Source organism: Neoarius graeffei, chromosome 17 (assembly GCF_027579695.1).
Source record: "Neoarius graeffei isolate fNeoGra1 chromosome 17, fNeoGra1.pri, whole genome shotgun sequence".
Lineage (NCBI taxonomy): Eukaryota > Metazoa > Chordata > Actinopteri > Siluriformes > Ariidae > Neoarius > Neoarius graeffei.
This window is the reverse complement of record NC_083585.1, coordinates 22311940-22324347: the sequence shown is the minus strand read 5'-3', so window position 1 is coordinate 22324347 and position 12408 is coordinate 22311940. Positions and strand designations below refer to the sequence as shown.

At 39.3% G+C, this 12408-nt stretch overlaps 1 protein-coding gene across 3 annotated transcripts in view; it reads right to left on the bottom strand.

Annotated features, from left to right (window-relative positions):
• The window catches only part of arhgef12a (Rho guanine nucleotide exchange factor (GEF) 12a), a 219257-nt gene that overhangs the window by 22485 nt on the left and 184364 nt on the right, over nt 1-12408 (bottom strand). For all 3 annotated transcript variants that reach the window (XM_060943849.1, XM_060943848.1, XM_060943847.1), the window contains one exon: nt 1945-2059. In XM_060943849.1, the coding sequence (XP_060799832.1) occupies nt 1945-2059 (115 nt within the window). The remainder of the gene's footprint in view (nt 1-1944; nt 2060-12408) is intronic.

The window sequence follows — 12408 nt, the reverse complement described above, 5'->3', positions numbered from 1 at the left end:
ACATCAATTTTTACATTTTTAAATTTTTTTAAGTATAAGCTGCCGATAGCTAACCACCGCTCCATAGAGATTGAATGGGATTGAGCTAACTAGCAGTGGTTTTTGCTAACATAGTTAGCTGAAAGTTATCGCTAGCTGTGTAGGGATAACATTAGCTCTTTTGCATCAAGTTAAAAGTGATGGGCAGCTCTTTTTTTTTTGAGTTGTAATAGAGATTGTCGAACTTATCATCTGATCTAATTCACATCCAGAGCACGACTACTTGTGGAATTTTATGGAATCAATTTTGTGCCAAAATGTTCATACAATACTTTTGAAATATCAAACAAAAACGACAAATCAAAATACAAAAAAAAAAAAAAAAAGGCAATTTTTTTTAGACTGGCAAACAAATTATTCGTGTAATCGTGCAAAATATCAGTCTATTACTCTTCAGAAACCTTTTATTCTTGTTCCGCGTCTTTCTCAGTTTTGTTTGACGTAATTTATTTTGGTTGCAATTCCAGCTTTCTCGTTTGCGCTCCCTGACTTTTTGCTTGCAGTTTTGGCACAAACTTCACGTGTGGGTGGGCTGTCCAGGAATGCATTCCCATTGGCTAACTTGTGTTTGACTGACAGCTACGCTCAGCGATTCCCCCAGAAGCTGTTGCGGCCATTTCCTACTCGGATTCTGGCGGACTGTTTGACGAGTGACCGATCCATTGACGGTAAACAAGGATCGAGTGGACTTCAGTGGCGACTATGATATTGAATTAATTCAACAAAGTGTAAGTACGGGACAAATGTGTTGTATGTGTTGCAGTAGTACAAAATCCGAGTAGGAAATGGCCGCAACAGCCTCCGGGGGAATGGCTGAGCGTAGCTGTCAGTCAAACACAAGTTAGCCAATGGGAATGCATTCCTGGACAGCCCACCCACACGTGAAGTTTGTGCCAAAACTGCAAGCAAAAAGTCAGGGAGCGCAAACGAGAAAGCTGGAATCACAACCAAAATAAATTACGTCAAACAAAACTGAGAAAGACGCGGAACAAAAATAAAAGGTTTCTGAAGAGTAATAGACTGATATTTTGCACGATTACACAAATAATTTGTTTGCCAGTCTAAAAAAATTGACTTTTTTTTTTTGTATTTTGATTTGTCGTTTTTGTTTGATATTTCAAATGTATTGTATGAACATTTTGGCACAAAATTGATTCCATAGAATTTGAGGGTGAAACAGTACAAACTTCAGGATCTAAAAAAGAAAGAAAGCCTTTCAGGAGCTCTGCCACGCCCTTTTCCTCCTCAGCATCATCTCCTGGTCCGTGTCCTTTTGTCTTTTTTGCTGAGATGAGAATTAAACCATGATGATGTGTCAGTTATTAGTTCCAGCATGTGTGACTGAAGCTAGGAGCATTTTTAGAGATTTAAAAAGTGTTTATTATTCACAGAATGTGGTTATTTTGACTCATAAATGCTAAATAATGGCAAGTTATCTTCTGACCAGAGGATCTATTCAGTTTTGTTCCAGAAGTGAGACTTACTTGAGCGAAATAAAGGCTGAAGCCAAGACAAAAGTGACCGCTGCAAATGTTTCAGTGTCCGTCTTTGCAGTACCCGTCTCCCTGGTACTTATCTGATTGGTTGTTGCCAGTTGTCTGTTGCCCTAATTAGTTGCCATGTGTCTCACCTGGTTGCCCGTTGCTGGTAACACTGCCCAAAAAGTTGCCCCGTGTATCATCACCTTTAGTCTGTTGTGAAAGCAAAATAAATGTTTCTATCCATTTTCAAAACATTTGGATTTTTAGCCTAAAATTTTCAGCACTGGGACCAAAGGGTTAAAAATGTAGTCAGCACTGAAAGACTTAATTTAGTAAGAACGAGTCTTTCTGTGTATGTGCTCCAATAATGCAAGTGTGATGAATGTGTGCATTTGCATACAAATCCATATTAATGCTGTGGTACCAGTGTACTTGGCGATGTTCTCCAGCAGTAACGGGTACTTGGTGAGTCTTTGCATCTCAGCAGGGATGATGTCTTTTAACTGCAGCCTCCGGCACATCCGGTTACTCTCTGCCTCCTGCACACAGAGAAAACAGCAGTTTGAACTCATAGGTCAGGAAAACAATGCTAGTAGGTGACAAACCATGCCACAAAAACAAACATCTGGAATTCCAGTCAGAACTCATGTGAAAATAACTCTTGCAGTGACAGATGGCTCGAACTGTTCTCTGCATGAGAAATTTATCCATCTATAAACTGAATAACAATGCAGTGAGCGATACCGGCGACTTTAACAGGAACATCTGTACACCTGCTCATTCATGCAATGATCCAATCATGTGGCAGCAGAGTAATGGATACAATCATACAGATACAGATCAAGAGCTTAGTGCTTCACATTAAATTAATGCTAACGCTAAGCTTGTTAGGGTTTTTCACATCAAATATCAGAATGGAGAAAAATATCAGATCTCTGATTTTTGACCAGGGAATGTCTGATGGTGCCAAACAGGCTGGTTTAGAAACTACTGATCTCCTGGGTTTCTCCCTCTCTCTCACACACACACACCTCACTATCATTGTGAGGACCTTCCATTGACATAATTATTACTGCAGTTAATTAATGCTGTGCCTGCACCTAAATCTTGCCCTAACCTTAACCTCAGTAATGAAAAGGAAACTTTTTGGCTCGCTCGCTCATTCATTCATTTATTTATTTATTTAAAAAAAAAACAGCAGCAATTTCCTTGTGGGGACCATCCAAATGTCCTCACAAGGTCAAAATTGTCAGATTTTATCATTCTTGTGGGGACATTTGGTCCTCTGTAGTATATAAAAACACACACACACACACACACACACACACACACACACACACGTTTGTCTCACTATCCCTGTGAGGCCCTTCCATTGACAATTATTATTGCAGTTAATTAATGCTGTGCTTGCACCTAAACATAACCTTAACCTCAGAAATGAAAAGGAAACTTTTGGCTCTATGTATGTTTAAAAAAACAAAACAAACAAACAAACAAACAAACAAACAAACACCAGCAGCAATTTCCTTGTGGGGACCATTCAAATGTCCCCACAAGGTTGAAATTGTCAGATTTTACCTTCCTTGTGGGGACATTTGGTCCTCTGTAGTATATAAAAAAACACACACACACACACACACACACACACACACACACACACACCTCACCATCATTGTGAGGACCTTCCACTGACAATTATTATTGCAGTTAATTAATGCTGTGCCTGCACCTCAACCTAACCCTCTCCTTAACCTCAATAATGAAAAGGAAACTTTAAGGGTCTTTTATCTATTTATTTATTAAATGTTCATTTAAAACAAACAAACAAACAAACCCAGCAGCAATTTCCTTGTCGGGACCATCCAAATGTCCCCACAAGGTCAAAATTGTCAGATTTTACCATCCTTGTGGGAACATTTGGTCCTCTGTAGTATTTACAAACAAACAAACAAGCAAACACACACACATGCACAAATATATACACACACACACACACACACACACACACACACACACATACATACACACATGCATATACACACACACAGTGTATATACGTTTTATATATATATATATATATATATATATATAAACTATTATTGTGAGGACCTTCCTCACAAAAACCTAACCCTAACCTCAGTAATGAAAAGGAAACTTTTTGGCTGGCTGGCTGATTGATTGATCGATCTATCTATCTATGCTTAACCCCCCCCCCAAAAAAAAAGCAATTTCCTTGTGGGGACCATCCAAGTGTCCCCATAAGGTCAAAATTGTCAGATTTTACCATTCTTGTGGGGACACTTGGTCCTCTGTAGTATATAAAAACAAACACACACACACACACAGATCCAAAGGCATCAGCACTCGGTGTCATGGTGGGCTGTAAATGAGCCAGGCTGTTTACCCGAGAGGCAGCACAGTGGTGTAGCAGGTAGCGTTGTTGCCTCACAGCTTCAGGGTCACATTAAGACTCGGTTTGATTTGCATTGAGAACCAAGAACACCAATTTTTGTTCTTGCTGTCGGGCTGTTTGTGATGAAAATGAGAAACAAAGAAAACCCCGATGCTTGACATTTGAATATGGCCTCCCGGAAAACACCTTATTTTCTGTGAGCTTATTTGTTTTGTATGTGAACCTAGTGTAAGCTAACTGACTGGCAGCTCTTTCTAAAAATGTTTGTTTCAAAATGTTATTGTTAATTTTTCTGAGTACAAGAAGAATGTAACTGTTCTCGAGTAAAATAAAATTATACAGTACATCTTATAAACGTACATCACAGGAGAGAACGTTTGGAAGTTGATGTGAATTGTTTGAAATCGAAGCACTTTAGCATATTGAAAAGCTCAGGGCGGAGACTCAGCCATGAATTCGGGACAGTTTTATGTGTGGTGTTTTATTTGCATCGTTGTTGTTTTTTTTTAATCACTGCCAAACAGACTAAACGTAAAGTAATACAGACACCTAAATAAATTCACTCTTCATGACGCTGTGAAAATAAAGCAATCTGGCCGACAGATGGCGCACTCTATTGTACACACACGCGTTGAAAATGCTTGAAAGCAATGACAAACACAGGCTTGAACACTGGGTAGGCACTCTTACCATACGGAGCTGGGAAAAATATTTTATTTTAGCCTTCAGTTAATAAAATAAGTAGAGTAGATCTACACTAGCACTGTTCTGGTACACTGGCTGCAGTCTAGTGACTACTTTCTACTACGATTGTCTACACTACGCGACATATTTCTGTGCCACACTGTGCTTTTGGGAGGTCAGTATTCAGTAGGCAATTGCTGAATTAGAACAAAAACAATGATTTTTATCTTGGCCTGAGTTATAACTTATTGACAAGAATTATATTATACGAACAATCATGTCTGTAAAATATTCTAACAACAACTGGTATTGGTAATTATTAATGTAAACAAAAAGAGGTGATCTATCACAATCATCCCTCCGCCATGCCCACTTGTCAGCTTGCCCAGCTCTGAGTGGCACTCACTCACCCACCCCATTGTGGTTGCCAAGGTGACGGTCCTGTTACGGCTCAAACTCGGCTCTATCCCGAGCCCTATGTTCTCCCTCTCTTCCTCTTTGACATATGGACTGATATATTACAGAGCATATTTCAAACACTCATAACTTCCTATTATGAGTGACAAAATAGATATCAAAAATGCATTCCTATATTTAATAAAATGAGATAAATAGAATTTTGATAATTTAAAAAAAATTTACAGTTAGGTCCATATATATTTGGACACTGACACAAATTTTGTTTTTTTACCTGTTTACTGAAACATATTCAAGTTATAGTTATATAATGGACATGGACATAAAGTCCAGACTTTCAGCTTTCATTTGAGGGTATCCACATTAAAATTGGATGAAGGGTTTAGGAGTTTCAGCTCCTTAACATGTGCCACCCTGTTTTTAAAGGGACCAAAAGTAATTGGACAATTGACTCAAAGGCTATTTCATGGGCAGGTGTGGGCAATTCCTTCATTATGTCATTCTCAATTAAGCAGATAAAAGGCCTGGAGTTGATTTGAAGTGTGGTGCTTGCATTTGGAAGATTTTGCTGTGAAGAAAACATGCGGTCAAAGGAGCTCTCCATGCAGGTGAAACAAGCCATCCTTAAGCTGCGAAAACAGAAAAAACCCATCCGAGAAATTGCTACAATATTAGGAGTGGCAAAATCTACAGTTTGGTACATCCTGAGAAAGAAAGAAAGCACTGGTGAACTCATCAATGCAAAAAGACCTGAACACCAACAGAAGACAACAGTGGTGGATGATCGCAGAATAATTTCCATGGTGAAGAGAAACCCCTTCACAACAGCCAACCAAGCGAACAACACTCTCCAGGAGGTAGGCATATCAATATCCAAATCTACCATAAAGAGAAGACTGCATGAAAGTAAATACAGAGGGTTCACTGCACGGTGCAAGCCACTCATAAGCCTCAAGAATAAATAGGCTAGATTGGACTTTGCTAAAAAACATCTAAAAAAGCCAGCACAGTTCTGCAAAAACATTCTTTGGACAGATGAAACCAAGATCAACCTCTACCAGAATGATGGAAAGAAAAAAGTATGGCAAAGGTGTGGTACAGCTCATGATCCAAAGCATACCACATCATCTGTAAAACACGGCGGAGGCAGTGTGATGGCTTGGGCATGCATGGCTGCCAGTGGCACTGGGTCACTAGTGTTTATTGATGATGTGACACAGGACAGAAGCAGCCGGATGAATTCTGAGGTATTCAGAGACAGACTGTGTGCTCAAATCCAGCCAAACTGATTGGTCGACGTTTCATAATACAGATGGACAATGACCCAGAACATAAAGCCAAAGCAACCCAGGAGTTTATTAAAGCAAAGAAGTGGAATATTCTTGAATGGCCAAGTCAGTCACCTGATCTCAACCCAATTGAGCATGCATTTCACTTGTTAAAGACTAAACTTCAGACAGAAAGGCCCACAAACAAACAGCAACTGAAAACCGCTGCAGTACAGGCCTGGCAGAGCATTAAAAAGGAGGAAACACAGCGTCTGGTGATGTCCATGAGTTCAAGACTTCAGGCAGTCATTGCCAACAAAGGGTTTTCAACCAAGTATTAGAAATGAACATTTTATTTACAATTATTTAATTTGTCCAATTACTTTTGAGCCCCTGAAATGAAGGGATTGTGTTTAAAAAATGCTTTAGTTCCTCACATTTTTATGCAATCATTTTGTTCAACCCACTGAATTAAAGCTGAAAGTCTGAACTTCAACTGCATCTGAATTGTTTTGTTCAAAATTCATTGTAGTAATGTACAGAACCAAAATTAGAAAAATGTCTCTGTCCAAATATTTATGGGCCTAACTGTACCTTCAGTTTCCCTTTAACTATTTCTGTTTCTTTTAAACACTTGATAAAGTGATATATCTGACTTGATTACACTCTGCCATTTTGTTTTTCTCTCCTCACAGTATACGAGCTGATATCCTAGTAGCAGAGTAGCCAATCAGAGCGCGCGATTGCTCATATCCAGTGAATGTGGATCGAATAAAAAGAATTATACCAATGGAAAAGCAGGTCTTAATTAGCATATGCATAAAATATAATATTGGTATCGTCAACCGATCTATATTTATTAAGGGATCAAATATGTCTTGTTTCGTTACAGACGGAAATGTAAAATAGAGGGACGCTTCTTATAACGCAATTCACAAAACTGTATCGGAGAACTCATCTCATCTCATTATCTCTAGCCGCTTTATCCTGTTCTACAGGGTTGCAGGCAAGCTGGAGCCTATCCCAGCTGACTACGGGCGAGAGGCGGGGTACACCCTGGACAAGTCGCCAGGTCATCACAGGGCTGACACATAGACACAGACAACCATTAACACTCACATTCACACCTACGGTCAATTTAGAGTCACCAGTTAACCTAACCTGCATGTCTTTGGACTGTGGGGGAAACCGGAGCACCCGGAGGAAACCCACGCGGACACGGGGAGAACATGCAAACTCCACACAGAAAGGCCCTCACTGGCCACGGGGCTCGAACCCGGACCTTCTTGCTGTGAGGCGACAGCACTAACCACTACACCACCGTGCCACCTGTATCGGAGAACTAATATGTATTTTATGTCGAGATATTCGATTTATCTTTATTCGAGATCCCCAGTTCTAAAATTTGCACAGATTAGACTCAGCAAAACCAAAACCTTAATGAAGTCGTGTCTACTTGAGTTTGAACAATGCGTTAATTTGCTTTTCCAAAGCAGATGGAAGTCTATGAAGATTAATCCATAGTAATATAGACGCTCCCTTTAGAATTGTACAGCTCTTTGTGCTTTTATTTGCCTGCCAGATACAGTGACAAATGTCAACAAACTATTAGCCAGATTTTGTGACCAAGAGCTGAGGATAATAGGATAAAGATGAATTGAATATTTAGACATAAAATACATATTAGTTTTCTGACAGGTTTTGTAATTGTATTATATTAAAAACGAACAAAATGTCAAACAAATTGTGTGCACTGTTTACTGGGACTAATGACATTAATCTTTGAAAGTATGAAGCAAATCTAAAATGGTCACTTGGGAACATGTTCTTCAAAATACAGCAAAAATATCAATGGGATCAGAACCCTTCGTCCAATGACCGTTTCGTTCGAAGCCTTTTTCATACGCGCGATCAATTATTTTATACGTGCGACCAGATCGAGATATAAACAAACCATAATTCATTTAACCCTTTGATGCAAAACATGGGTCAAAAGTGACCCGGCTGAGTTTTTATCTTCTATATCTTTGCAATAAATTAATTCCATCATTCAGCATTCAAGGTATTCCTCAATTAACTTGTTTTTGATCATCATACATCCTTATTTTATTTTTTCCTTTCTTACTTTTTGAATAAAAACCCTTTTTGTATCACTACCCTTCTAATGCACAACATGGGTCAAAAACGACCTGCATTCATTTTCCAGGTTATTTCATGTACGGCTGAGTGTTTCTATGATATACTTTTGAAATAAATCCATTTTGTCATTTACTTTTCCAAATATGCAGTAAATATCTTGTTTTTGTTTCGCACAAATCATCATTTTTATTTTTCCTTTCTTAAGTTATGAACAAGCACAGCTTTTGTAATTCTACATCAAGTTTACACACATGGGTCAGAACCGACCCGCATGCATTTACTCCAGCGTTTGGTGGGAACTGTGAATTGTGCTTGTGTCAGACATTTCACAGCTCAGCACAGCGCCGTTTGCCCATCTAATACATGCAAGTAATGTTTTTCAATTGTTCTAACATTACCTTAGAAAAAAACTGATTATGTTTAGGTTCCCTTGAGAGTGAGTAGATTACTTGTCAGAAAGTTACAAGTAATTACTATTAGCTACCGAGCTGTTGACATATTCTACTTTAGTTAGCTAATTTTATTGTAGTTGGCTTAGCTAACTTCATAGTTAATAAATAAATAAATAACTGGCCCCATTCACTGCTAAAGTAATTACTTGAAACAAATTATTATTATAGTATTAAGACATTTAATTTTAAATCACACTTGGATGACCCATGTGTAGTAATATAAAAAGTATTTTTGTTCATAAAGTAGGAAAGAAAAAAATGTATGATTTGTGGTAATTAAAAACAAGATATTATTCAATCATAAAATAAATTGATTTCAAAAGATAGAGCAAAGAAAAACTCAGTCAGCATGAAATAACCTGGAAAATGAATGCGGGTCATTTTTGACCCATGTTGTGCATTAGAAGGGGTGTGCGTATGTTTTGCATCAAAGGGTTAAGGGAGTGCATTAAGCATGATCAAAAACACACAGGCAAACAATCCAAAACGTGAACGTTTCTCGTAAACGTGAAACGAGCAAAAGCTGAACGCGCCCGGAGTTGTCCCTGTGTCCACTATACAGTGAGGACGCCATTTTGTAGTGCTGTCCGAAACCTTAGTGAGGATTATTTACACCCTATATAGTACACTCAAAGTATCCCACAATGCATCACGAAAAGTAGTATGGAGCACTTGCATGTGACGTCACAGCCAATCCAGATTGTGACAGACGCCATCGTGTCGGTCAAACGCCATATTCCGCCTTCTACTTCTGGTTCTACTTCTGCTTTTACTTCTACCTTTTCTTCTGGAAAACCCTACTATATACAATTCTACTACAACGGCTGTGGCTACAAGCTCTCCCTACCTGTGCACGTTTATGTTTTTTGTGTGTATTTTTGCGTGTTGTTCGTCTGTACCGGACTTCAATATCCACTACAACCGTATGGACTTACTGGACATTGGTTTCCAGCAGAAAATGACGGTTTGTAGCGATTTCCATCGCATGCACAACATTCCGGACGAGAAAAAAAAAAAAAACATTCCGGGCGAGACCAGTGGGGTCTCCGTGGATTGTTATCGGAAGCAAAGCGAAGGAGGCGGCGCCGGGAGCAGAAGCAAAAGCGAGGCTACAGGCAGAGCCGGCCTGTTGACTAAGCTCAGAAAACAGCTACTCAAACCTCCACTGCCAAGCCTCTACCTCTCCAACGCCAGATCCATGGTAAACAAGACGGACGATTTGGAATTACCTTATTCTATTCTATAATCGGCTGGTCAGTGCTATACTCAATACTTAAGTGACTTACCCATCCAATGAGGATTGTTATTTTCTTGTTTACAAGATGCCACATCTGAGTCGCTGACAAATCCTGAATTTCTGTAAAGAAAACTGTCCAGAGATTTATAAGCACGCAGTGCTTCACCACTGAACAGCGAGGGAAAGTTGATGAGGTAATCATACACGTCCGGGTATTCCGCTGGCAGTTCAAAATCCGGTCGTGAAAACTCCGTCCGGAAAGCCATAAGGGTCACAAATCTGTAGATCTTTTATTTTAGACATATATCTAGTTATCTGTTCATTAGAAAAATGAGCCATGTAGTCCGTCGGTTGAAATTGATCCATTCTGTACAGGAGTGCAGCAGTATTCAGCAGTGTTTTTGACCGACAAGATGGGGGTTGTGTACTTTCCGGTCACGTGACTGCAAGATCTCTATACAATGATGGTCACTAACCAAAGCAATATATCCCATCATGCACTGCGGTCACGCTGAAAGAAATAAAATTAAAAGTCTCAAATGTGATTTAATAAAAGGCAGCGGCAAAGAAGAAAGTATTCAGCCTTGATTTAAAAAGAACTGAAAGATGCAGGTACTTTGTATTGATTAATGTGGGAAATGTGATCAGTATAATATGGATTTATCACAAAAATACATGCATGTGTTTTATTATTTTGAAAACCCACCAGCCGACTGATCCGGCACGTTTTAATTATGCGACAGTAATGACGTAAATAACGGCATGACAGAGTCGTGTCTGAAAGTGTGTTTTCATTTTACCAATGAGCTCAATATATAGTCCTCTATATAGTAATTCCCTACATAGGGAGTAGTGAACGAGTGAGTGATTTCAGACACAGGGTGACACTCGCTGATTCCTATCATTTCCGGGTTCGTTTTCATTTTGCAAAAATGTGTTTTGCTTCAGTCAAATTCCATTGAAAATTCCTCCTTTTTTCGAACAAAGAAAGAACTGAAAAATAAAATAATTGATAGTGCGTATGAAAAAGACTTTGGACTAAATGTCTCAACCATTGGACGGAATGACCTGTGTCCATGTCAGCACACTTCAGAACATTCACAGTAAATGCAAATACAACCCTGATTCCAAAAAAGTTGGGACAAAGTACAAATTGTAAATAAAAACGGAATGCAATAATTTACAAATCTCAAAAACTGATATTGTATTCACAATAGAACATAGACAACATATCAAATGTCGAAAGTGAGACATTTTGAAATTTCATGCCAAATATTGGCTCATTATAAATTTCATGACAGCAACACATCTCAAAAAAGTTGGGACAGGGGCAATAAGAGGCTGGAAAAGTTAAAGGTACAAAAAAGGAACAGCTGGAGGACCAAATTGCAACTCATTAGGTCAATTGGCAATAGGTCATTAACATGACTGGGTATAAAAAGAGCATCTTGGAGTGGCAGCGGCTCTCAGAAATAAAAATGGGAAGAGGATCACCAATCCCCCTAATTCTGCGCCGACAAATAGTGGAGCAATATCAGAAAGGAGTTCGACAGTGTAAAATTGCAAAGACTTTGAACATATCATCATCTACAGTGCATAATATCATCAAAAGATTCAGAGAAAGGCCGGAAAACCATACTGGGTGCCCATGATCTTCGGGCCCTTAGACGGCACTGCATCACATACAGGCATGCTTCTGTATTGGAAATCACAAAATGGGCTCAGGAATATTTCCAGAGAACATTATCTGTGAACACAATTCACCGTGCCATCCGCCGTTGCCAGCTAAAACTCTATAGTTCAAAGAAGAAGCCGTATCTAAACATGATCCAGAAGCGCAGACGTCTTCTCTGGGCCAAGGCTCATTTAAAATGGACTGTGGCAAAGTGGAAAACTGTTCTGTGGTCAGATGAATCAAAATTTGAAGTTCTTTATGGAAATCAGGGACGCCGTGTCATTCGGACTAAAGAGGAGAAGGACGACCCGAGTTCTTATCAGCGCTCAGTTCAGAAGCCTGCATCTTTGATGGTATGGGGTTGCATTAGTGCGTGTGGCATGGGCAGCTTACACATCTAGAAAGACACCATCAATGCTGAAAGGTAAATCCAGGTTCTAGAGCAACATATGCTCCCATCCAGATGACGTCTCTTTCAGGGAAGACCTTGCATTTTCCAACATGACAATGCCAAACCACATACTGCATCAATTCCAGCATTATGGCTGCGTAGAAGAAGGGTCCGGGTACTGAACTGGCCAGCCTGCAGTCCAGATCTTTCAC